Source organism: Idiotropiscis lumnitzeri, chromosome 1 (assembly GCF_059441095.1).
Source record: "Idiotropiscis lumnitzeri isolate Australia: NSW breed Sydney's pygmy pipehorse chromosome 1, RoL_Ilum_1.0, whole genome shotgun sequence".
Taxonomy (NCBI): Eukaryota; Metazoa; Chordata; class Actinopteri; order Syngnathiformes; family Syngnathidae; genus Idiotropiscis; species Idiotropiscis lumnitzeri.
Window position 1 is genome coordinate 41,159,912 of NC_142391.1, and position 23,668 is coordinate 41,183,579.

General features: G+C 39.2%; 1 protein-coding gene across 2 annotated transcripts; it reads right to left on the bottom strand.

Moving 5' to 3' along the window:
* Positions 1–765: 765 nt before the first annotated feature.
* Positions 766–23,418, bottom strand: zfr (zinc finger RNA binding protein). 2 transcript variants are annotated; one of them, XM_088301207.1, is made up of 20 exons: positions 23,259–23,418; positions 23,032–23,113; positions 18,612–18,888; positions 16,682–16,823; positions 16,100–16,318; positions 15,239–15,477; positions 13,857–14,063; positions 13,217–13,520; positions 11,601–11,779; positions 10,727–10,846; positions 9,300–9,445; positions 9,056–9,221; positions 7,896–8,116; positions 7,339–7,489; positions 6,652–6,793; positions 4,709–4,806; positions 3,900–3,995; positions 3,062–3,173; positions 1,930–2,027; positions 766–1,775 (listed from the first exon to the last, which is right to left on the bottom strand). In XM_088301207.1, the coding sequence occupies exons 1-20, from the start codon at positions 23,293–23,295 to the stop codon at positions 1,593–1,595; spliced, it is 3,219 nt and encodes a 1,072-aa protein (XP_088157333.1). In that variant the 5' UTR covers positions 23,296–23,418; the 3' UTR covers positions 766–1,592. The 2 variants fall into 2 exon arrangements, with proteins under 2 accessions (XP_088157333.1, XP_088157341.1); XM_088301215.1 differs by lacking the exons at positions 766–1,775; positions 1,930–2,027; positions 3,062–3,173; positions 4,709–4,806.
* Between the last annotated feature and the right edge of the window lie 250 nt (positions 23,419–23,668).

The window sequence follows — 23,668 nt, forward strand, 5'->3', positions numbered from 1 at the left end:
CACCCAAAAGTTTTTTTGCGCTGGGGTCTATCACCTTGATGCACCGCCTCTGCTCTTCCATATTAGGTCAATGTAATATATATAGATATATATATCTATATATATTCTTACATTTACAGAAAAACTACTGTAGCTACTTTTTTTTCATAAGCAATTAATGAAGGGTCTTTTTCCTTTTTCTTACTTGTTATCAAATTATAATGATGTGTCTTTTCAAAAGAAGAAATATTACTCAGGCAGTTATGCTATGGGACTGATACCAAACTTTTTTTTCAATTTTTTTATTTAGTATGGAAATGTCCACTATGGCCCCATTCTTTTTTTCTTTTCAAGGGTTGTTGCAAAAAATCTTTTTTGATGCATGTTAAATGATCAGAACTCATTTTATTTTCAATTCTTGCAGAAATTCAGCCTATACCAAAGGATTCACATACTATTTTCTGTGACTGTATACAATATATGGACACTTAAGACTAAATGAATGCAAACTTGTCTCATACAAAATGAGTAACTTGGCAGGCTTCATCAGGTTAAAACAAGCCGAGTGCCAAATTGTCTTTCGCATACTTTGATCTTTACCAGTCCATATGGTTTTCTGCTGCAATTTAATTCAAATTTTGGATGGTGAACATAGAATACTAAATATAAACTACTTGTCTAAACTGTATAATACACTATATACTGTACGATCAATTCCAAGACTAAAATCGTTTTCAAAGAAATTGTCTCATGAAATGCTTTACAGTCAAAAAAGGCAGACAGCTCTTTAATCTGGAAATGGAATTTATTGTGCTCCAGGAGCTGCACGGCAGGTAGCATGTCAATAAGCGTTGATAACACGTCAGACAGAGAAGTACAATATATGACCATCCTTCCCTTTCCAAGCAGGATTTGTGTTACTCCCAGTATCGAATGTAGCACCTAGCCAAAACAAAAGGGCAGCAAGACCAACTTCCTCAAGGAAAATACATTTCCAATTCCAATATAGGATGCATTAAAGATTAGAACCATGCTTTCAACATATCAAAGCCTTTTCTCATCTACTTAAGATTATACAAGCAATTCCGTAGTTCAAGACCCTTTAGATGAGTAAATTGGCCAGATTAATGCGTCTCACACACAAACAGTCTATCTTGGAACATAACTATGATGATGAATGAAGGCATTGACATTGATCGCTGCTCATCTCCCGATGCACATAAGAATAAACCAAATTTCTCCAGCACATTAAAGCAAGCAAGGAAAGTAACAGCGGGTTGTTAAGGAAGCCAATGTCACCAACACTTGACAATATCACAAAACGGAATAATTTAACTGTTTGAGGTTAAAAAAACTGCTGTAACTTGTACAGATGGAACCCAACCATTAAGAAATCTACAACTAAAACCAATACACAAAAACACAGTTTTGTTTCTCTATCGCACGTGAGGCTGCAACTTGCTATGCCAACTTGCGCAACTATAGCTTAATAACAAAAACGAAAGAAAAAAGCTTGACATCGGAACTAAGCCAGTACACACAGGTGATGGTGGACCCCATTTTAAACAGGTTAGTATCTTTTTTTGCCTTCTAACAGGTTGAGGCAGTGACGCTTACAAAGAATCATAATCCTTCTTATCCTTTTTGCCTTCCCCATCGAAGCTATCTGCTCCGTCACTGTTCTCATGGCGACGCTTGCGGCTGCTGTTGACACTGAAACGCGGGTTCGTCTGTGGCAGGGGGTCCATGCCCAAAACCTTATAAATATGACGGAATGCCAACAGCCTTAGTGCAAACTGTAGAGACAAAGACAGAAGACACATATGTCCAATTAGTTGAATTAACATTTGAGTATGTTTGTCAATCTGAGATCAGTGGGTATGACCCCCTTATTTCAAGTGCTTTACATGTAGGACAAAAATATGCAGAAGATAAATTAAGAGATTGTACTTGGGCATTTAAGGTTATGTCTTCTCTCTCCTGCTCTCCAATAGCTGCCAGCGTATCAACAGCACTCTTTTCACAGGGATCCATCAGTCCGGGCCCACCTGTTAAAACAAATACATCATCAGTCATCTCCCTCAACAATGTGTATGTCGTACCAGACGAAAAAGTTAAGTACTAGAACTAAGAGAAGCCATTTATTTGAAGATTGCTTCAAAAGTTAAACAAATCAAAAAGGACACGATTTCTGCAAAAAACTTCCAGCGGCATTTAAAAAGCCTCAACAGGACTCCTCAGATAAAGCTTTGCTATAACAATTTTTTTTAATGGAATAACGGACTGTAGAAACCATTACTGCTGCACCATTCAGTTCTTTGAAAGAAAACAACTATTGATGCTAGGTCTTTAAAAAAAAAAAAACCCAACTACTTTTAGGTGTTACACCATACACAAGAAAACTTGCTGTTGATTTCAACTACAGCGCCAACATAGACCATTAAATCATACCTGAATATGGTACATTACAAGTGGATGGATTATTAAATAATGGAAACAACTGCTGGTGGATTAATGGCAAGGTTTCAGAGCAATGGTGGAGAGGGTGTCAAACCATCAGTAACCTTTGATATTATTAGTGTGCATTTCTGGGCGAGTACAATTCGGTATACTGTACACATGATACAATACGCCCTGATGGACCACGGTTTTGTACTAGAGCTACACAATTGGGACGAGCTAAATAAAACAAAATAACTTGTGCAGTTGTAACATTTCATGTTTTTAAGTACAACTATTTTATGAGTTACAGTAAGTAATTGAGCCCGCTTTGCCACCAACCACACCTCTCTCTGTCGTAGACGGTACCGCCAAGCTTTGGAGCTGGTCCGCAACTCGTTAGGAAAAAAAAGCGACACCGTGATAGAAATTGTAACATTTTGTATACACAGCCGACAGAGCAAGCCGAAAAATACTTCCCACAAAAAGTCTGCAATAAAGCACTGACCATAGTGCAAACCTACAAAAAAGCTGTTGGTGGGACTGGAGATGCCAGCCAGTGGGATCAAATAATTAACATTTGAATTAACAAGAAGAATCATATTATCCACTCCCCACCCCTAAAAAAAAAAATAATTCTTACCAGAGATTAAAATCCCAGATGAAATACATTCAAAGACGCGCCTCAGTGCATCGCCTGGGCTCAGCGGTGCAGAAGCACTGCTGATGGCCTTTTCCACAAGCAGCTCCATGGCCTAAAGATGAGAAGGGCTCACAGCTTTAGATTTCCAATATTACCTTAGAAAGGTTTGACAACTGACAGTGTCGATTATAATAAGTAAACCTCAAGTCCTTTAACACTACGCATTCCTTCCAGCTCGTGGTTTATGATTCTATTCCAGATACAACCATGTGAGCTCAAAGTGCTACCAAACTTAATATAGATAATCCATACATTATCTGTACCGCTTCTCCTCACAAGGGTTTAATATAAATAATATGATTATAATAATTAAAAAAAAAAAAGGCCTGCTTGTCATGCGACTATTTTTCGGGTTATCATCGTACCAGATTGAGCAAAACTGTGACTGCCGCTAATGCTAGTTGTGTTCACCTCCACAAGGAGAGTGGAACCTGAGGAGAAGAAGAAACACGGCTACAACTAATCCATCCATTATCTGAGCCGCTTCTCCTCGCAAGGGTCACGGACACGCTGGAGCCTAATCCCAGCAGTCTTCGGACAGTAATAACTAAAATTGCAGAGCCTCCAATCTCATTTAGGTCTCCTCACTATGGCTGTGGGTGATGATTATTATGCATCTATTGGATTTATTCATGAAAAAAATTTAATTGTGTATTGGACTGTGGGTCCATAATTGGGATACTAGTTGAATCTTACGAGTATTGATACAGATCCAGCAGTAACCGGAAAGGTTTTTCAGATTGTCATCATTTTGTCATCCTAATGGGGTTACACTCACCCATCCTGGGAAGGACGACCAGATTGGAGCCCGTTGACATAGGTCTCGAAGTATCCGAATGATGATCACGCATGACTGGAGTCCATTTGCTCTAGCCTTGTGATATAATAAAGTTATACAATTATGGGGAAAAGCAAGAGGGAGTGAGTTGCGGAATTCATTCTTAGAGGTCCAACAACTACTGTACATAATGGAAGCTTGAGTATGTTTTAAGGCATCAATGAGCCCTCAAAATTTGCAATCAGCTGCCATTGCCAGTAGTCTTGTACCTCACAGTTAGTAAGAGAGTTCAAAGTTTGCAAGATGCACAAGAAATGAGGACTTTCCTTGCCATCTTCTAAACCCTGACCCAAGGATTTATCGAGGAAACCCACAAACATGTATTTCAAAATACAAGAGTTCACCTGAGAGAGAATGGAGACTGAAGGAGCTCAGGAAATCTGCAATTATGTACCTGTGATCTAGCACACAGGAAGCTAATCAGATTTTCCTTTGCCTCTCAATCCCCATTTCATACATCTATCGAATCAAGGATACAAACTCTGTAGCACAAATTGGTGCAAGTTACCGTGCAGCCTTATGGAATCCTTTGCAACTACAATTGAAAAGAAAACTAGGATGCCAATTTTCAGACATGATTTACATTTCAGACAGAAAATAGTCTCTAATCAAATTCTTTAGAGGCATCCGTTTTTTTAAGTGCATACTTTCCTCAGTAATAGATGATTCAAATGTGTACAAACAGAACAATTTCAACAAATAATGCATCTCATAAGGCCACAATAATATAGTAAAATGATGTTCCGAACCTGGAACCACTTAGCGTGGCGCAGAGCAGCCAGAGCGTCAAGGCATTTTTGCCTGTCCAAGACGTCCGCTGGGTCTTTCACCAAACCCGAAGTTACATCTAAAAATGGATTTGAAGTGTCAAAATGTTGATGAGGAATGGGTGTTTGACCAGGTCAGCAAGGCTGGCAAAGAACAAACACATTGCCACACATACCAATGATTCGTTACAAAGCAACCCACATTATGTTTTTCTTCAACATTATTTCGATCAATGACAACATTGTCATTAACAATCTGACTAACTGGATAACTTCTCACGGAGACTGACTGCAAAGATTTTGGTTTTGACTCAACAATGTAGATTGCTTTATCTTGAAACCACCATAATCGATTAACTGAGTCCACACTAGTTTAGGCTGACACTATTTGCAGCCATTACCATTTTATCAGGTAATAAGATTGGTTGAAAATTGACTCGACTTAAATTATTGTGAGACCTTCAGTGAAACACAGAGCAAGATGATGGATCTGGATGACCATTAAAAAGAGAACGTAAAGGCCCAGACCGATGATAAAGCGACCTGATAAAAAGCGGCATGGCAATGGTAGGTGTGGCAACATTTTTGGGGTGTGGGAAAACCTTGGTCAAAAATCCTTCCGGGGCTGTTGGGCCCTACTTAAGCGCTGATGGGAGAAATTAATGGACAATTTCCTTTCATTTTGGTCAAAGCAATAAACGGGTCATTTTGTTGAACATGTGAATACGATGGAAAATGACAAAAATGCAGTAGCAATGAGTGCTGAAGGAGAGAAAACAACGCCAGCAATCAAGAGGTTAGGATCTCACTGCATGCATACCTGGCATCAGTGGGCTGGAATAAGTCCTCAACAGACAATGCCTGTCAAAGGCTGTACTCGGGTCCAACCGACCAGTCTACCAAAGCCTTTGTACCTTAGCCTCAATAATACTCCCCTAAGAAAAAAATGTATTTATCTAACTGAAAAAAAATTAGAGCTCATTGCTTTGGTCACAAGACGTTGTACAAATCTGGCATTGCTGGAGGTATCCTTACATGTGTTGAGCCACATTTTGAATTCAAAAGAAGTCAATCTACTCAGGGGAGCACTTTGGATCAAGAGACAGCGTGGCGAATGTTCACCAGAACATAATATCATTTGTTTCCTGTGAGGAAAAAAAATCTCCTTCTCATTTGCTGTGGAGGGGATTCTGATTTGCAATGAGCCAAATGTTGATTTGAATGCGGGGTTGCAAAATGAGACAACCCTGACAACGCAACGAAGTATATAATAATATATGTTTTGTTTAAAAACAACAATAACGAAAGTTTATTAGACTGTTGATTCCTGCAAAAAAATCCATAACTGTTACGACTATTAATGTAAAAAAAACATAATAATAAGAATTAAAATACAGCCAGAATCCCTGGGAACACAGGAAACAAAATTTCTCCAGGGTATAACTACTTATCACAATGCAAACACTGATCATGCTTTGCTTGAAAGGGATAGCATCTGAGAAGAGTTAAAGAGCGGAAAGACTAAAGAGCAATACTGCTGGCACCCTATTTTGCTTTACATCCCACAAATAATCGCTCCAGCAAATGCAATAGAATAAGCGAAAGGGTAAAAAAGTTCTTTATTAGGCTGCCACCTTACTTTGAACATCTATAAGAAAAATGATGTAACGCTTTGTGGTTTTACAAAGATTCCTACAAACAAAGCCTGAAAGAAAGAGGTTCATTTTTTTTTACTTTTGAAGCCAGATGTGTCTGGCATGAAAGAACGTGTTGCCAGGATGCTTCTTTAAGGCCCCATTTTTTTTTTTTTTGTGGCGTGCCAGCAGCACAAAACTCTCAGTGTGAACCAACTGGAAATGGTTTCATCGGGAAATAGCAAGGACAATATAAGGAAGTATAACATAAGCTGTTATGGCTTGCCCAACCTCCATCCCGACCAGTTTCCTCTCTGATGACAGGTGAAGTCAAAGTGATGGTCACTTGCATCTTTGGCTCTGTACAGGATTCAAGAATGATAGCAGCTTCTTGGAGAGACCCTTGAACCTCATATTTTTCCGGTGCTACTATCTGGGAAAAAAAAAGTACATGTAAAAGAATCAAAACAATAAGCATACACATTTCTAAGGATTAATTTTTGATCACCTGTACTCAACTGCTTCTGTATTAGGAAATTTTTTTTTTTACCCAGTGCAAAATGCAATGTTATACAGTAGATGGATCTTCATTATACACAAGGCTGAATTTACAAGGCAGCGCATAATAATGTTTACGTCGGATATATATCTGGTCGCAAAGGCACACCCCAAAAAAGAAAAAAAGAAATCAGCTCTGGATCGCTTTTGCCAGCAGTGTGAAGCTAGCCTATTATGTCAATAGTTGTACGTTTATGAACAACTCAGACAACACAGACTAGAGACTAAGCTATTTCCGGCAGTAAATACTATAGATTGTTCACAAGCTGCAATAATTGCCACCAAATCCAGGTTTTAGTTTGTCAACTTTGTAGAAAAAAAAAAAATGTTTCTTATGGTTGAAACTACTGAGCTGCAAGCACTAATTAATTGAAGTGGTCAGTTCTGAAATAGATCAAAAGGAAATTATAAAGACAGTACTGTTAGTTGTTTAGGAAGAAGCTCCACAATTCGTGTCAGGAGACTCTTGGTGGGCTTCTCTGAGCAGAGCAGGACTAAGTTGACATTCTTGTCGCCACGCAGAAGCAAACCTTTAGCCAGGACCCCCACTCTCATCACACCTTTTAGGGCTCTACATGGACACAAGAGAAAAGATTATCATGGAAACAGCAATAATAATTGAAAGCTAAAAATCAAATACAAAAATATTTCATACTTGGAAGGAAACAAAATATTGTTTTCTCCAAGAATGCATTCTACGTGCCAGCACTAGTGAATATCACTTTATGTTTGTTGAATAGGAATTAAACTGGTTAATTAATCACCTTCAGGAGGTTACCATGATCAATGAAATTGTCATCAGCCACAGACCAGAAGTGGTGTTGAAACTACAATCACATTTTGCCCGCTAATTTGTCACATTTGAGTAAGTCTGGTTTGTTTAAGAATAGATCAGTGGGAACTGCAACAGTAGCTGGATTAAATGCTACAATGCAAAGTTACAAAGATACAATCTAAAATCATCACTGTGAGCATACCTGTCGATGTCACACCTATCTTTGGGTGCTTCTTTCTTTTCTTTGTCATCTTCTTCCTTGACCTTGTCCTCATCTGTTATTATGTCTGAAACTAGTTTGAGGGCACGCTCTGTGATCGACACAATTTTCTGAATCGACTGCAGTTCCTCCTCTGAGGGGTAGATGGAAGCATGCTTGGTCATGACATAGCGGTCATCTGAAGAGTCAGGTCGGCGTAGGGGCTGCAAGGCACAAAAGGTATTAAGATCAATAAAATTCATCTCTTAAAGTATACTAAAATGCAGTTGAGTTTTGTGTTTTAATGGCAAATCCAACAATTCAAATATGAAGCTCCAGGATCTGTGTTGGGATACCAAAAACATTGTTGCTAAAATGCATTTATGTAATTTTCATCAGGACTTTCATCAATGCTGAAGGTCAACGCAACAATATAATCAGCGTGCACAGAAGCTGTGGGCAAGTGAACACGCGTACTAAAACAGTCATGTGTGCGCCAGATTCCATTGCCGCAGGACACTTTTGCATACCAAGAGTAATGCAACCACACGGCTGTGAATGCAGCTCAGCGTCCATAGTTGAAAAGTCCACAGCCAAGTAAGTGTAGTATAGTGTATAGTAAGTACACACTAATAAGCATTACCTAAGCGTTTGTAAATATTGAAGTCATCATTTATAAAGCATGTTTCTGACATGAATAATCATTTTCATATAGTTTATAAATATCTTCTTGTTATTCCATTAATTCAAAGTGTTTTCATTTGTCATTTAGAGAAATGAATGATAGAACATAGTTAATGCTGAGATTCACCTCACAATAAAAAGAGCGACGCAGCAGTTGAGTGCTGCAAGAATCGCATGACACCGAATCGTAAATGAAATTAATTGCCAACGCTTTTAAATATCCATTAGAATCGATTCTTGTTGCAGGCTTATTGTACGCAATTTCAGCATTGACATAGCAAAAACGCGTCCCGTGGGGATACTTTAACATTATATTTATTCTTAGTTTATCTCGATAAGGGGATTGAGAAAAGTTAGTCCCTTACAATGCCTACCTGGGGTCAACTTGAGCTTAAGACCGTAACATATTCCACTAAATAACGGTTGGCTGGCTGGATGCATAGTTAATTCATCCAGAAGGGAAATGCACTTGACCTTACCAAAGGACCCTGTGGCTGTAAACCTGAAATACCAGGTCGGACTCCAAGTAGACCAGGAGGGCCAGGTGGACCCTGTGGATACCCTCCCTCAGGTCCACGACGGCGTTCATCCCAATGGTGCTGTTCTTCCTCCATACGCCGCCAGTACATGTCCTCTTCATATCGTCTGAAATACGGCAGCTGAACTTCAATCTTGATCCTTTACAGCCTTTCCAAAAGTCACCACAAAAAAAACTGATCTTACCGCATCTCCATCCTCCAACGTTCCTCCTCCTCTCGTCTTCTCCAGTATTCCTCCTTTTGCATCTGCTTTCTCATCTTTTCTTCTTGTATTTTCCTTGCTCTGATGCTAGGCTTTACCTCCACCTGCAGATCTGGGTTCACTTTTTTCTGTATGTGTGGACAAAGACAACAAAAAGTAGTAAATTAGCATATTTAATGACCATGACTGAAATTCTAAATGAGGGTGTTTGGTAGGACAATCTTGACTGCGTCTTAGAATCAATGATCTACTTAGCACCAACCCTCAATTGGGGCTGTTACAAGACAAACGTTAATATTTTTTATATCTACAAATTTTAATTTACAGTTATTTAATCTTTGTTTGACCAAGTAAGGCGATTGAGAATGGTTTCTAATTCACAACGCCGATTTAATAAATAATATGGCTTTCATAACAAAGGGCAGAATGTTGTAAAATGCTAATTCATCAAACACTTCCAGGGTACATTCAAAGTGTACCTCTGACAGCCCATTTCAAGGCTTTTCTTGAATGGGAAAACGAGCAGTATTGTAACCTTTGATAAATATGTGGTGTTGAAATTTTTGTCAAGTCTTGTATTTACAAAAGAAAAACAAAATCCCCCTAGTTAATTTTAATGCAAGGCAACATGTTAGGTCCAGTCGTTGACTGGGCAACACTCTGCGTTCCCTTGCACACACCAGTTGCTATTGCATGATACGCCAGATTTTTGTTGACAAATTTCCATTAGGACTATTCCGAGGAAAGTCAAGTCCTCGGATACAGAAGCCGAAAATGAAACAATAAGTCACGTTTTAGATTCACGCTGAGTAGGACATGGACTTTATGCACCTGCATTTCAATCGTTGGGAGCTATGGATGTGAATTTGCCTATTTGCCAATATTTACTGTCTATCCATTGAATTGCTTTGTTAAAGTGCCGTTTGATAAGCACTGAGGAAGAACGTGAGAGAGGCTTTCTCCAAAGAAGTAAGCAAAACGGGCATCCTTCAGTGACCAATGACGGACCTTCCGTCAGTATTGACGGAATATTTGTACTTCTGACCACTACAGGTAAACTTTAAAGAATCCTGAAATGGAATACACCGGAAAATATCTTTTTGGTGGAATAAGGTAATCCAGTAACACTAGTTGTGAAGAAAGATTATCTGAATTCAAAAGTATGTGGCTCACAGTCCCAAAAATATAACCAAATACAAACAAGATGTTATCTACATTTTTTACCCTTTTAATGAGATCAACAATCTCATACTGGTCTAGTTTAAAATTTTGTCATCAGTCTTTAAAAGAATCAATCGAATAACCAAGTACACAAAGGGGATTGGGTCAGTGTGTCAAACATGGATTAAAAACTTTTCAATGTGAAATAATCACAGGATTTAAAGAAAAATCAAGGTAAAGAAACAAACCTTGTATTGCAGGCGATGTCTACGACCCTTTAGATGCATTTCTTTTGCATTTGGATCATTGAAACTACATTCACAGAGCTTGCAATGGAAGCGGATGACTTTGCCTTCATCATTTCGGACCTAGAAATCAGTTTCACATATTCAAGTCGATACAGTTGAAACCAGAAGTCATGCTTCTCCCTATTACTGTCTGTGAACACACGATAACACATTTCCTGTTCTAGGTAAATGAGTGCTTTTAGTTGCTAAATGTCGGAAGAATTAGACCTTTAAAAAAAAAACAAGTTCATTACTTTCTTCCAAATCATGAATTTGTATAAATTACATTTTATACATTTGGTATGCCTGCCTTTAAACTGTATGACCTGTGTCAAATATTTTGGATAACCTTGTGCAAGTTTCTTACAATAGCCGACTAGAATTGTAGTGCGTTCCGGCTGAAAGAACTGATACATCTGGGCCAAGTTTTTAGACTGCCTTGCTCGCACATGCCTTTTCAGGTCTGTCCATACATTATCAAATGGATTGAGTTAAGGCCATTGTGATGGCCACTCCAAAACATTGACTATATCCTTAAGCCACTTGGTAACCAGTTTTGGCAGCATGCTTCGGATCATTGGCCATTTGGAAGACCCATTTGCACCTAAGCTACAACTTTTTGGTAGCATTAATAAGTATTTCCACAAAATGCTTATTTGTCAAGATACCATTTATATTTTGCAAAGTGCATCAATCCCTACCAGAGAAAAACAACGCCAACCTGATTTCTGCACCACCCACTGACACATCTAGTTTCAACTATATTTTCATGACATCTTTTCTTTCCTCATTAACGTGGTCTTAACTGCCCATGCAAAGTTGCAACATAGCTGACCTCTTCAACATAGTCATGGCCAACAGGCTGGACATCACTCTGTAGTGCGGCCAGGGTCGATGCAGACAGAGTTTCTGAAACCTCTGTTTTGACATCTCCAGCACTTGAGGACATTGCAGTCTTGGGGGTCTCGCCTTTGCACTCTTCCGATTTGGCTGTGGTTTGCAATTTACTTCCACCTGCATTCAAAACAAGTCAAAGTAATTTTGGAGACATACTGTAAAAATGATTCTTAATCTTAAATAAGATAATATTTATTCTATAAAAGGCAGCAACTGGAATGAACTAATATGAGCATTAAAAAAATGGTTCAATGCTTTGCTCTAATGTATTGAAGGGACGCTGCAGTTTGTTACGTGGCTCGTTGCCAATGTTCCCTCTAACTTTCTGTGTTTGTCCATTCATACGGTGGACAAACCTAATCATACCTGTCCAAAAACTGATCATACACGTCCTCAGCCCCACATAAGGACAAAATAAATATATAGACAAGATGAAAATAGATGATTTAATAGAATAGAAATTCTACGAGTCTGCAAGACTCGGTTAAAGATTTTATACCACTTTTAATGGAGTGAATCAGCCCAAATTTACTTTCATTGTCCAGAAATCAATGTACCGTAATATCCAGACTATAAAACACACCTGATTAAAAGCCGCAACAGCTAATTGGCAACACTTTACAATAAGTACACACTAATACGCATTAGCTAATCAATTGTAAATACTGAAATAATTTTTTACAAAGCATGTTCCTCACTTGAAAAATCATTTGCACATAGCATTTTAGTCGAAAATGCTCCCAAAAAATTCAGTCTTTTTGGGCCACATTTTTCTTTCCACTCCATCAACCACATGCACCAAATCAACTTTTCAATTGTCCGTATGACGCAAATATGAAAATGCCACTCCAGTTTAGTTTAGATTTTTTTTGTTTGCTGCACTGTATACATTCGTTGTATGGCGAGAAGGAGACAGCAGCGCGCACAGCTTAGAGCTGTAAAATTATAGCACCAAGCAATGTTCCAAGTTCAGACTGTCTGTAGGGTCATGAAGGTCTTAGTGCGATATGTGATTGGATGAGTGAGTCAGCAGTGGAGCCGATCATAATTAGCATCATACAACAACCAATTTGAATATGCATTCCTTATAGGAATGTAGTTTACGATTATAACCAAATCCAACTAATTATTTAATAACCAGAAATGGCTAATAATCATACAGGATGACACCCAAATAGATAACCAAAATGAAAGGGCTGGAGTTGACTTCAGGCATGCTAATGGAGTAAATGCAGTGGATATTTAGTAAACTCTCAGAAGGTATCGCCCTTTCAGTTAATGGCGGGTGTCGGTGGTTTGAAGCGTTTTTACTTTACTTTTACTCAAATTTCGAAATACTAGAATTAATTGTCAACGTTTTTTCAGTGTATGTGTGTTCTTGCGTATATTCGTCATGACATTGAAGAAGGAGAGCACTACAGTACATAGAGCTATAACTGCAGTTTGCCAGCCCAGAAATGCAAGTTCTTCATGATTTGACTCAGCTTTGATGAAGCAGTGTGTTGTTAACATTCGCAGGGATAAGTTGAGCATTTTTATTTTTTTTTAACTCACCAATAAAATTAATCTTGGGTGTGTTGACTTTCTTTCCGGGTATGGTAGAATTGGCAGCAGACAAATTGCTCGCTAATTGGCTCTTGACACCGATTACGTTACTGCTGACCAGGTTAACAGGTTTTAGGTAAGGAGTAGTTGATGACGAGGCAGCCACACCAAGAGAGCTGCTAGTAGAGGAGCTGTTCAAGGTTGAAGTGATGGTTTTGCTTGGGGCAGATGAGCTTGAAGACAAAGTCTGAGTCACCATGCTGGGTTCAGTAGAGGGAATGGGCTTTCCAAGTTTGGTATGAAGCTTCAAAACCTGCATGAAATAAAAATTAGCCAAGAAACACTTGTTTCTACAATTCAACATCTAACATCAAATCATCTTGATCTAGCCAGCAGCTTCCATCAAGATAATTAGATCTAATTCCAACAACCACAATAAACCAACACAATCTTGTGTAATCAAAACAAGAAGCAGTAATATTCATTTCTGCAAAGATGATCATAGACTATTATTGACCCTATCTCAAGCATTACAACATTTTAACATGACCTGAATCAAACTGACCGATGTTCTACGCACATAAAACCGAACAGTTGTATATAATTACAAATGTTTGTAAAGTGATTCAATGTACTGATTCAATTTTACCTTCTGATGTTTTGCTCCTCGAATATGGGCAGCATAAGCATCTGCACCGGTGCAGGAAACATCACAAAGCTCGCAGCGGAGTTGGTTCTGAGAACTTCGAGCCAATAAACCACCACCACTACCACTGCTGCCGTTACTGCTCTGCGAAACCTTCAAAGCTGCTTCCTTCTTCTTGTGCTTCTGGCCTTCCAGGTGCTCCTTGTAAGTCTGGAACATTCATAGAAATACAATCGATATTGCTTTACTGCAGACACTTTTTGCCACATGCTGATTGAACACAAATGTTTTGCTTTGAAGACGAATCCAATTATCGTCATTATTTATAACAGATCAAGGCCCGCAAGTAAAATGGTTCTGACATGTTTCATTCAATAGTCCCAAGGTTTCCCCAGTGCTATGAACACCAAGACTACCAGGATTTTTAAGATATTAGACATACCAGAGCTGGCATTTTTTACAGATTGTATGTTGCGCTCTGACAATGGTGTCATAGACTAAAATGATTAATACTCTCTGCTCGAGTGTCAAATAAAGGGTGTTTATTGAAATTCTGTTGGGAGTATCTAAATTATTTCATTAAAACGAATGAGAAACAGTTGCTGGAGCACCTATTGTCCCGTGTGCCTCTCGTGCTGCATACAAGTCAAGCTGTTCTAAAATATATTCGTTTGGTGCCGAAGGAAAGACGCTGCGCGTCTTTATTGCACTTGACTTCGAAGAAGAGAAAGTAAATCAGAAGTATGGCACCCAAAACAACTCCATCCCGAGTGCTCCCAGCAATTCTTTTTCCCATGGGGGAATTATGTCAACAAGAACCATAAGTGATTTCGACTGTCTGGCATGTACTCATGAAATTTGCCAATGAAATTTGGCAGCAAATTCTTTAAGATGAAGTAGGGCCGTCAAATAGACGGAGGGGTGTGCTATATTCAAAGGAGTAATAACTCCCAACTATTTTTATATTGTTTAAAACCACAAAATTGAACCATGGGAATGAAAAATGTACAAAATAAGGAAATGTCAAGAGCATCGTTAATCTAGATATGCAGAGTATAACGCATCAAAGTTTGAAAAGCGTCAAAGACAGCCCTGGTAGTTCTAGTGTTAAAAACCTGTGTGTGTGTATTTACAGGAAGTCCTCGAGTTCAAATTTGGTGTGGTATAGCTCCCAAACCCTTGCTCCGATTTGCCCAAAATTTGAGACTTAGTGTAGCCCCTCACAATAAACAAGTACAGCAAGTTTCATTAAAATCAAAATCCCCTTGGTGAAATTTATCAGACGTTTTGGGGTGATTTGGCCTCGGAATGACCACATTGTTTGAATAGCCAACGTCATTTGTATACAAAAACAGTTCACCATTTATTTATTTTTTATAACTCACCTGAGGGCCAGCACAGCTGATTTTACAAACATCACAATAGTGGATTTGGGGTGGTTTTGGTGGCTGCTTGGGTCGGAGCTGCTTATTCTGAAAGGGAGGTTTCTTTGTGAAAGTGTTTCCAGTCCATGCTGCAGATGCAGCCACAGCTGCCACAGCCTGTTTCTGGTGCTGCTGCTGTTGTTGGTAATAACTTGAGGCTGCTGAATAGACCGCAGCTTCATATCCTGAATATGAAGTTCCTAAAAAATACAAATGTATTTTATATTTTTATTTTAAGATTTCATGACATCATTCCATCATTTCATTTGCAGCTATTAGATCTTAGAACGTCGTGGGGTACATTGAACACAAATCAAGGCAGCTAGAATGCAACAGATTTCAATTATCAGTTCCCGATTTCGATGAGATTTTTATTTTTTTTTTTAAACTGGCTGCCCTGCTCATGTCTGGGCGCTAGCTTGGCACTGCAGCCATCCACAAACACAATCCACGACATTTACGAAATGTGAGTATGCAGTTATTTTACAGCAGAGCCATGAACTATGGTTAACATTACGGGTGTCCCCATCCAATAATGTGTATCGGATCGGATTTCAATATCAGCCAAAAATAAACAGTATCTGAGTTTTATTGGACTACAACCAAAATCTCCTAAATCAGTACTCATAGACAAGCAGTCCATTCGAGAATCAGCTCCTGTTCTGGTCTACAGCAGCGTCGAGAGCGAGCGTGCATAGCCCACCATTTGCTACCATCTACCAGCAGCTTCCTTGTTTTAATGTGGCAAAACAGACACCCACTATTGACTACAGTATATCGTGGCGGGCACACCACAATCATTCTTTAGAGACGAGCACTTACCAGAGTAGGTGACAGCATTTGTGCTGTAAGTTGGACTCTGGGAATATGATGGGACTACAGAAGCAGCAGCAGCCACAGGCTGAACAGTGGAGGTCACGGGGTAGATGGAGAAAGAGGATGTTGCAGGACTGGGCACAGCTGGCTTTAGCACCGCCACCTGACGGGTCTGCTGGGTCTGGGTGTATGATGTTACTCCCTGAGTATACCCTGGTTTGGGGGCTGGTGAAGTAGGAATTTATAGGCCTGATTATTATGACAATTGAGAAATCGCTTTATTATGGTCATTAGATTGAAGGCGCAAAATTACAAATGTTAAATTGATTACTAGTCTACATCTGACAATTTTTCTCATGTAATGCAAAAAAAACAAAAAAACAATTCAAGTCTTGGTTCAGTAATTCGATTTCAAACAAAATGATTTATTTTACAATCAATTTGGAGCTAGAAAACTTAATCAGTGTCCAACAGTGGTAGTATAAATTACAAGATAACGTGATGTGAAATTTAATTATTTAATGAACTTAAGTGAAGCCACTGAGAGCTGAAAATGCATTCAATATTCAAGGAAGCATTTAGTTATACCTGTTTGATAGTAGGACTCTGCGACTGTCGGTTGTGGCTGAGCAGCAGCCGCCACCACTGCAGTTGCAGTTGGCTGCTGGTAGTACTGCTTGCTGTCATATGCCACAGCAGAAGCGGTGGACCGTACATAGGAGTAGGAGTCCTGAAAATACAACAAATAGCAGTCATATTCCTTCTTTTTTAGTAATTCCCTTATCGTCAGTACAAAAGTCCGCGCAGTGCAGTGCATTCTCACCAGACAGACAGAAATAAATTCCCTACATTCTACACAGTCTCCAAAAAGTCTGGGTACATGGAGGATTTCACCATTTTATTTCAAATTATAAAATTATGCATTGAAAAAAAAAAGAAAATATTATCAATCATTTACCATGTACCCAGACTTTATGGACACCTGTCCATAAATGACAGTGAATACATTAAACACTCCCGTGCACAGAAACAGCTCTAATGCTCCTGACATCATTTGAAAAATAGCAAGAATAAGTTAAATTGTTCAGGAAGAAGGAAATTAAAAATTTTTACTTCACCACTACTGATACTGCATGTTGTGTATGTGTTGTGTTAATATTTGTTCAATGTTGTTAAAAAAAATCTTTATTTAATATTTTTGTTTATTTATCCATATTGTAATACTTCACATTCCAATGCAAAATTTCCATATGGGTGAGAATTTAAAGGTAATTTCACTCAAAAAGAATGTACTTTATTTAATTTTGCACTAACATCATCAGTACTTCAATGTCATTTAAAAAATAACAACAAACAAAAGTAATCGTTTAGCGAGATCGGTTTCTGGGTAAAGACATCGCGCACCTAAAAGGCACAAATTTTCTCCAAAATGGACAAATGATTTGCATATACAGGTAATTCTAAACTCATACATGCCACATGCAATTTTATAATGTTGGCATTATGTCGTGATTACTGTATTATTACCACTACAGAATGCCATGCAGGATCTACTACTACAAAGATGTCAGTCAGTAAGCGTTTGATTATCCTTGTTTTTCACAAATTTTACAGAAAAGCATACTGTTGTCCTCAAAGTGTGAAAGACAGTGGAGTTTACACAACCAGACTTGAAATGACGACTCATGTCCCGATTAAATGTTTGTTTTGCTGTGTCAAATTCATCCACCCTACTTAGTTTTTTTTTTGCAACACAAACTCAAAGATGTTGAGCGCGGCTCGGCAGAAGCAATGATTTTTAGTGGCGAAACCAAGTAAATACTTGGGATTTCTTCTATCGAGCAAAAGCACAAGCTTGCTCACAATCGCTACTCTGACGCATATGTAAACATTGCGTTATTGGACTGACAAGATGTGTTTGTTTTTTTTGTTTTTTTTTTACTTTATTTGGCAAGCAAAGTTGTGTAATTACTGTAAACAATCCTATGTGTAACTGGCCACAAAGAAAATTGTAGCATTATTTGCATACGGACATTTGTACTTCGTAGCCATAGCTTTTGCCGTAGGTTTTGCCGGGACAATTTTGACAGACAAACTGCCCTTTCGCCGGAGCGGTGAATATCGAAAACATTTACCGCAACACTCCCCATTTCAACTCCTCATTAGCGACTTGGTAAAACGGAGAGCGCAAACGCTTTCTCTCATGAATAGCATCCTGCTTCTGATTGGTGAGATTGGCAGGAGAGGAAGGACGCCATGTTTAAAAGACAGTTAGTGGATACAACATTTGGGTAAGTCTGGATGGCAAAAAAAAAAAGCCTTAGCAGTCTGGTTTAAAGTGAGGCGGCATAGCATATTTTTCTTTTTTAAGGAAAAACTGTGGGGGGTTTTCATTCCATAGAAAGATGACACCACTCTTTGAGATGACAGGTGCAATCAGGCTAGGCCTGTTCTATCTTGTGTTATATTCCAGTTTAGTTACCCATAACATACTGGACCATAAAATCAAGCTGTGTACCTGGTAGTTTTGTGAGGTGACTGGTGGCGGTGGTGGAGGAACTTCAGGCTGCCGCTGAGTGTAGCCATAGTCAGCTGTAGCATGGGTTGGCTGGTATCCCCCATATGCCGCAGCAGTAGCAGCCACTGCGACAGGTGCAGGCCGAGCAACGGCGACAGTCGCAGCTGTGGGAGCATAGGCTGCTGCCACAGTGTGAGCTGCCACAGGTGCTTGATGAACTGTGTAACTGGCTACCGTGGTGGGATGGGTGTATGCTACCCCGGCAGCTGGCTGCTGACTGGCAGGAGAGAAAACAAAGCAGTTTTTAGTTGTGTGGTAGATCTTACGGTGTCTTGAAAATTCACAGAAACAAAAATCTCTATTTCTCAAAGTGAAATGAGGAGACCCCATTACAACTACTGTAGAAGCCAGTCTGTGATCTTTTTCTCAGAGCGACAGAGTTAGCGCATAAAGTTTATTAAAAAAATAAAATAAAATCAGGACCTTACCCTCAACCCCCCCATTTTTCTACAACTACTATAATTGCAAATCGAACCCTAAAAATTAAAATTAATTTTTCTTTTTAACTTGTTTTAAATTAAATGTACATTTTGGAAGTGCGAATACGTTGCCCGTCGATCATAACAGTATTAGAACGCCTCGAAACGTGCGCTGGTATACATATATTAGGACCGGGAGAAAAAAAAATCATTTTGCAATATATTGCGATACTTTTGTCGATACCAAGTATCGATACATTCAGGGGATATCGATACTTACGATACATTGTTGCCGTGCGGCGCTGGCTACTTCACATAGCAGTCAGTCATGTTAAAGACAGCTCAAAAAAGAGCCATGATAAAGGATGAGGAAAACAAATTAAAACTGCACCGTCGCAATTTAAACCCCTAAGTGTGGAAGCACATTGGATTCTACTCACAGCCAGGAAACAGTAACATGGACATGACCAAAGCCGTGTGCAGATTATGGCATTTTAGTGTCATGTGAAGCGGAAACACAACAAATCTAATCAAGCACATGATGGCGCCACCATGCAAAGGTAAACCGAGGAAGAAAAACCGAGACAACAAACCTTAAACCTTTTAGCAAAAAAATGCCAAATAATTCTGAAAAGGCGAGACATAACTACCTCTATTCAACAGTACATTTGCAAGGACCAGCGTCCCGACACTGACATGGAGGGCATTGGATTCCGTAACACAATTTACACCTTGGAGCCACGGGCTGTTATACCATCGCATTAGTTTTTCCTCAAAAACGGTCATCCCAAAGATGTTCAATGAGACCACTGCACGCATCAAAGTGCTGAACAGGGCAAAACGAGTCGTTTTCACATGTGATACGTGGACTTCAAGTGCAACACAATCAATCGTATGTTACTCTAACTGCTCACTTCATAAAGGAATATTGGTGTCAGTGAGTTCTAAAGTTGCAGATTACAAGAAAACTTCTTGGACATGCGTCGCCTAACTGGCTATTACACCGTAGAGCCATGGCCTGTCAAGTGCTTACAAAAAATAAAAAATTACTAGACTGCCGCAACACAAACAGGTGACCGACAGTTATCTACTAGAACAGTGCTTTTTGATATGGTATGGGTTGCATGAGCAACAGGCAGCAGTGACCGCGGCTCTGCTTTCTCTAAAACTCCTCAAGAGAGAAATAGACAGAGCGAAAGACATTAGCACATTCACAAAAAGTGACACGAGTAATGCAGAGGAGTTTGTCAAAGCAATGAAGCCAGTGAGACAGGTTAGCCATGACACTACGTTACCCAGAATACTTCTGTTTACGTCATGGATGACCCAGATTACTGCTACTGTATATGTCCATTATAGACAAGGCATACAGCCTTTCAATAACAAGCTCAACTCGTGGATTCTTTTATCAAGAAAATTATATTAGCTTGCATTCTCTATTTTATCGATTTGTTTTGGAGAAGTGAAAAAATTATTCAAAAACTGCCCCCTAAAACTTAAAGGATAGGGCCATACCCCCTCCCCTCCCTCCTCTTTGTGGGTGATACCCCAGGGACTGATCATAATTTAGCCACTTAAAAACCATAGTAAATATGTGGCTAATGTAAATAAATAACTTAATTAATAGAAAAAAAATGGACCAACCAGCCCACCAAAAAATTTATGTGGACACCTATACTTAGGCCCACTTGGTCCACTGAAAACGTCACAATTAGCCATCCATGACTGCCTGCCTGCCAAGGGCCTCCATTTACTTAAATATAACCTGTTGGGGTTTGTGTGCACATTGTTGATCTTGTCCGCTTCAACCTGTGTAAGTGGAGAACCGATCGCCACAATATTTTTTGATTTCGTGCAGGTGATCGTAAGAGATCACGTTTGATGTCAATAAATCCAAACTATTGTGCAGAACGCTTTTATACTTTCACAGGTTGAAGTGGACAAGAGTAGTAATGTGCATTTGAAATTCGGTGGCGATCTGTCCCCGTTTTAGAGAACAGAAATGGCAAAGCCAGCAATACTACTTGCCTCCCTGCTGTAACAGACAGCAGAGAAGGAAAAAAATAACAAGCAGAGCTCCAAAAAGGGAGTGTGCCAATTTGTACTATATCTCATCACAAAAAGCTCTTCAATCACTACAGACTTTTAGGGTTCTGAAAAAAAAAATCTGAACTATAATAATATTTTGTCCCATTATAGAAATTTTACTTTCCTTTTATTAGTAATCAGAGCTTTAATGAGATACTTGAGTTCACCTGCAACCATTCTGATTTGGGTGGGCCTGTGCCTGCCCAGATGTTACTTCACAAATTATAAACTGTTTCCAGGTATTGCCTGCAATGTGCTCGTGTACTTGTTATTTCTGTTTAACTAATGTGTGAGTGGTCACTGAACGCACCGAGTCTACTGACGAACGTAAGTGACTTACTTGTTTTTACTTTTGCTTCTCTCCTCACAGCTATTAATTGTTGAATGCAAGTGTTTTTTTTGTTTTGTTTTTTTTGCTAAATCTTGTTTATAAAAGTGTAAATCAAAGAACACCAAAGTGTGCTTTTCACGACTTTAAATGAAAACATAGGTAGTGTCTCACGGCTTTCACTCAACGTATGAAGGCTCCCGGGCCGACCGAGTAATACAAAAGGTTTTTGAAGCCAACTATGTTGGCACAATACAATCGTTCGAGCAGCCAATGGGTGTGTTAAACATTGTGACATAGCATTAAGCAACTATTTATTTGAAATGTAGTTGTCCCTGCCAATGGTACAAATTATCACAAGCAAAATATAGCATAGAGAGAGTATCTGCTTGACAATAGTCCCTCAAGCATCACTGGCCAAATTGGCTAATAAATTATCATCACCCATTAATTTAGAACCCTGTTTAGAGTTAATTGGCTTAGGGGAAGGGCCTAGGTGTTTAAAACATGGCCACCCTGTGTCTTTGGGGCACTGTGAGCCCGGACTTGCTGAAGAGAAGAACAACGAGGTGCATGTAAGAAATGTTATTTTGGATTTATATTTTCAAAAAAAATCTGATGAATTCTACATCCTTTGGCTATTCCATATTATTATTAAGAGCCATTTTTGAACCCAGTCACATATGGTGTCAGAAGTGGGATGGCTGGCCGGAAAAAATGACAGTCCCAGCAGCAAACAATTGAGGAGGAGCTGGATTTAGACAATGAAGTGAATAGAATAGAGGAGTAAATATACTCCAAAATAATAATAATAATAAGTCAACCTTTAGTTCGCGGTTTTTCATTTTTTTGCGGGGTCCTCCAGTCCTAATTAACTGTGAAAAATGACGGATTATTGTATTATCATTTCTGTGCCTTTGTGATGACGGACCTTTGAAGAAGATGCTTGTAGTAGTAATATTTCATTATGGTGCAAGTTTTTTTTTAGGTCCTCTGGCAATAAAGTATGATTATATACTGTAAGGTACGGTAAATGATAACACTATTCCTCACTCCGAAATGACATTTAGGTCTGGAAATGCCGTTTACACTGTAGTGCTATGGCACATATTTAGCATTTATTTTGGGTTAAAATCAATGTTGTGTAACCTGCTTGTGATTGGAATAATACATTTGCCCTGAGGCTAAATCAATGCCACCACGATAACCAGAGTTGTAGTCACAACTCTTCCCTGCTTTGTGAAATTCCGGTAGACAGGCAATGTAAAATGCCACAACATGCAGCAATGAGAATATGCCGGCCATCCTTGTTTCTCTGACCGAGTACGCTGGGGTAATTCCTCTCAAAGTCTGCTCACATCCAACTGGAGTAGAGTCGAGGGATTCTGCTACCTCCCCCTCCCCCTCGGCATGAACAATGGCAGCAGTGGAAAGCGTTCAACTATCAAGTAAACTGTATTGACACATGCCATGAGCGACGACCTCCTTGATAACCAGAAAGCTCTCGTTGAGTTGGTCGCCTTACCTATACTGTGCGGCAGCGCCATGGGTGAATCCAAAGTAATTGCCGGTAGCCATTTTGGCATCTTCACCAAGCCGGCTGGGCACTGCGGAGGAGACATACAGGGTTACGCTAAGCTAGCTGTTAGCAACGCGCTAAACGGACCGCTCCAACAACAAATGCGCTTCTTGTGTCAGTACTGTGCCAACAGCATCATTATGAGAAAACATAAATGCTGTAGTGACACTTACCATAGGTGAAGGATACAACAGGACATATGGGAATCATTGGTTTCGTATGTTCTATCGACGATCGAGTAGGTCAGCGTATTTATGTTACATGTCGTACCCGGAAATGGCGTTTTAGCGCTTGCGCAAAAGCCAACGCTGAGGTTGACAGACAACAGACAGACAGACGCACGGACGGTACCCCAGTATGGTGGGCATGTATTTAGAATGTTTTTGGGGAACAATATCACTATAAAGTCCATTTTGTGCCCTCACCTGAATTAGTGTAAATAATGAAAATGTAGAATGAAGAGTTGCACACATGAGGGATATGAGTGTCTTAAAATGTGTTTTCTTCTTCCACCCATATATATATATATATATATATATATAATATTAGTGCTGTAAAGTGATTAATTTTTTTTCTAATTAAT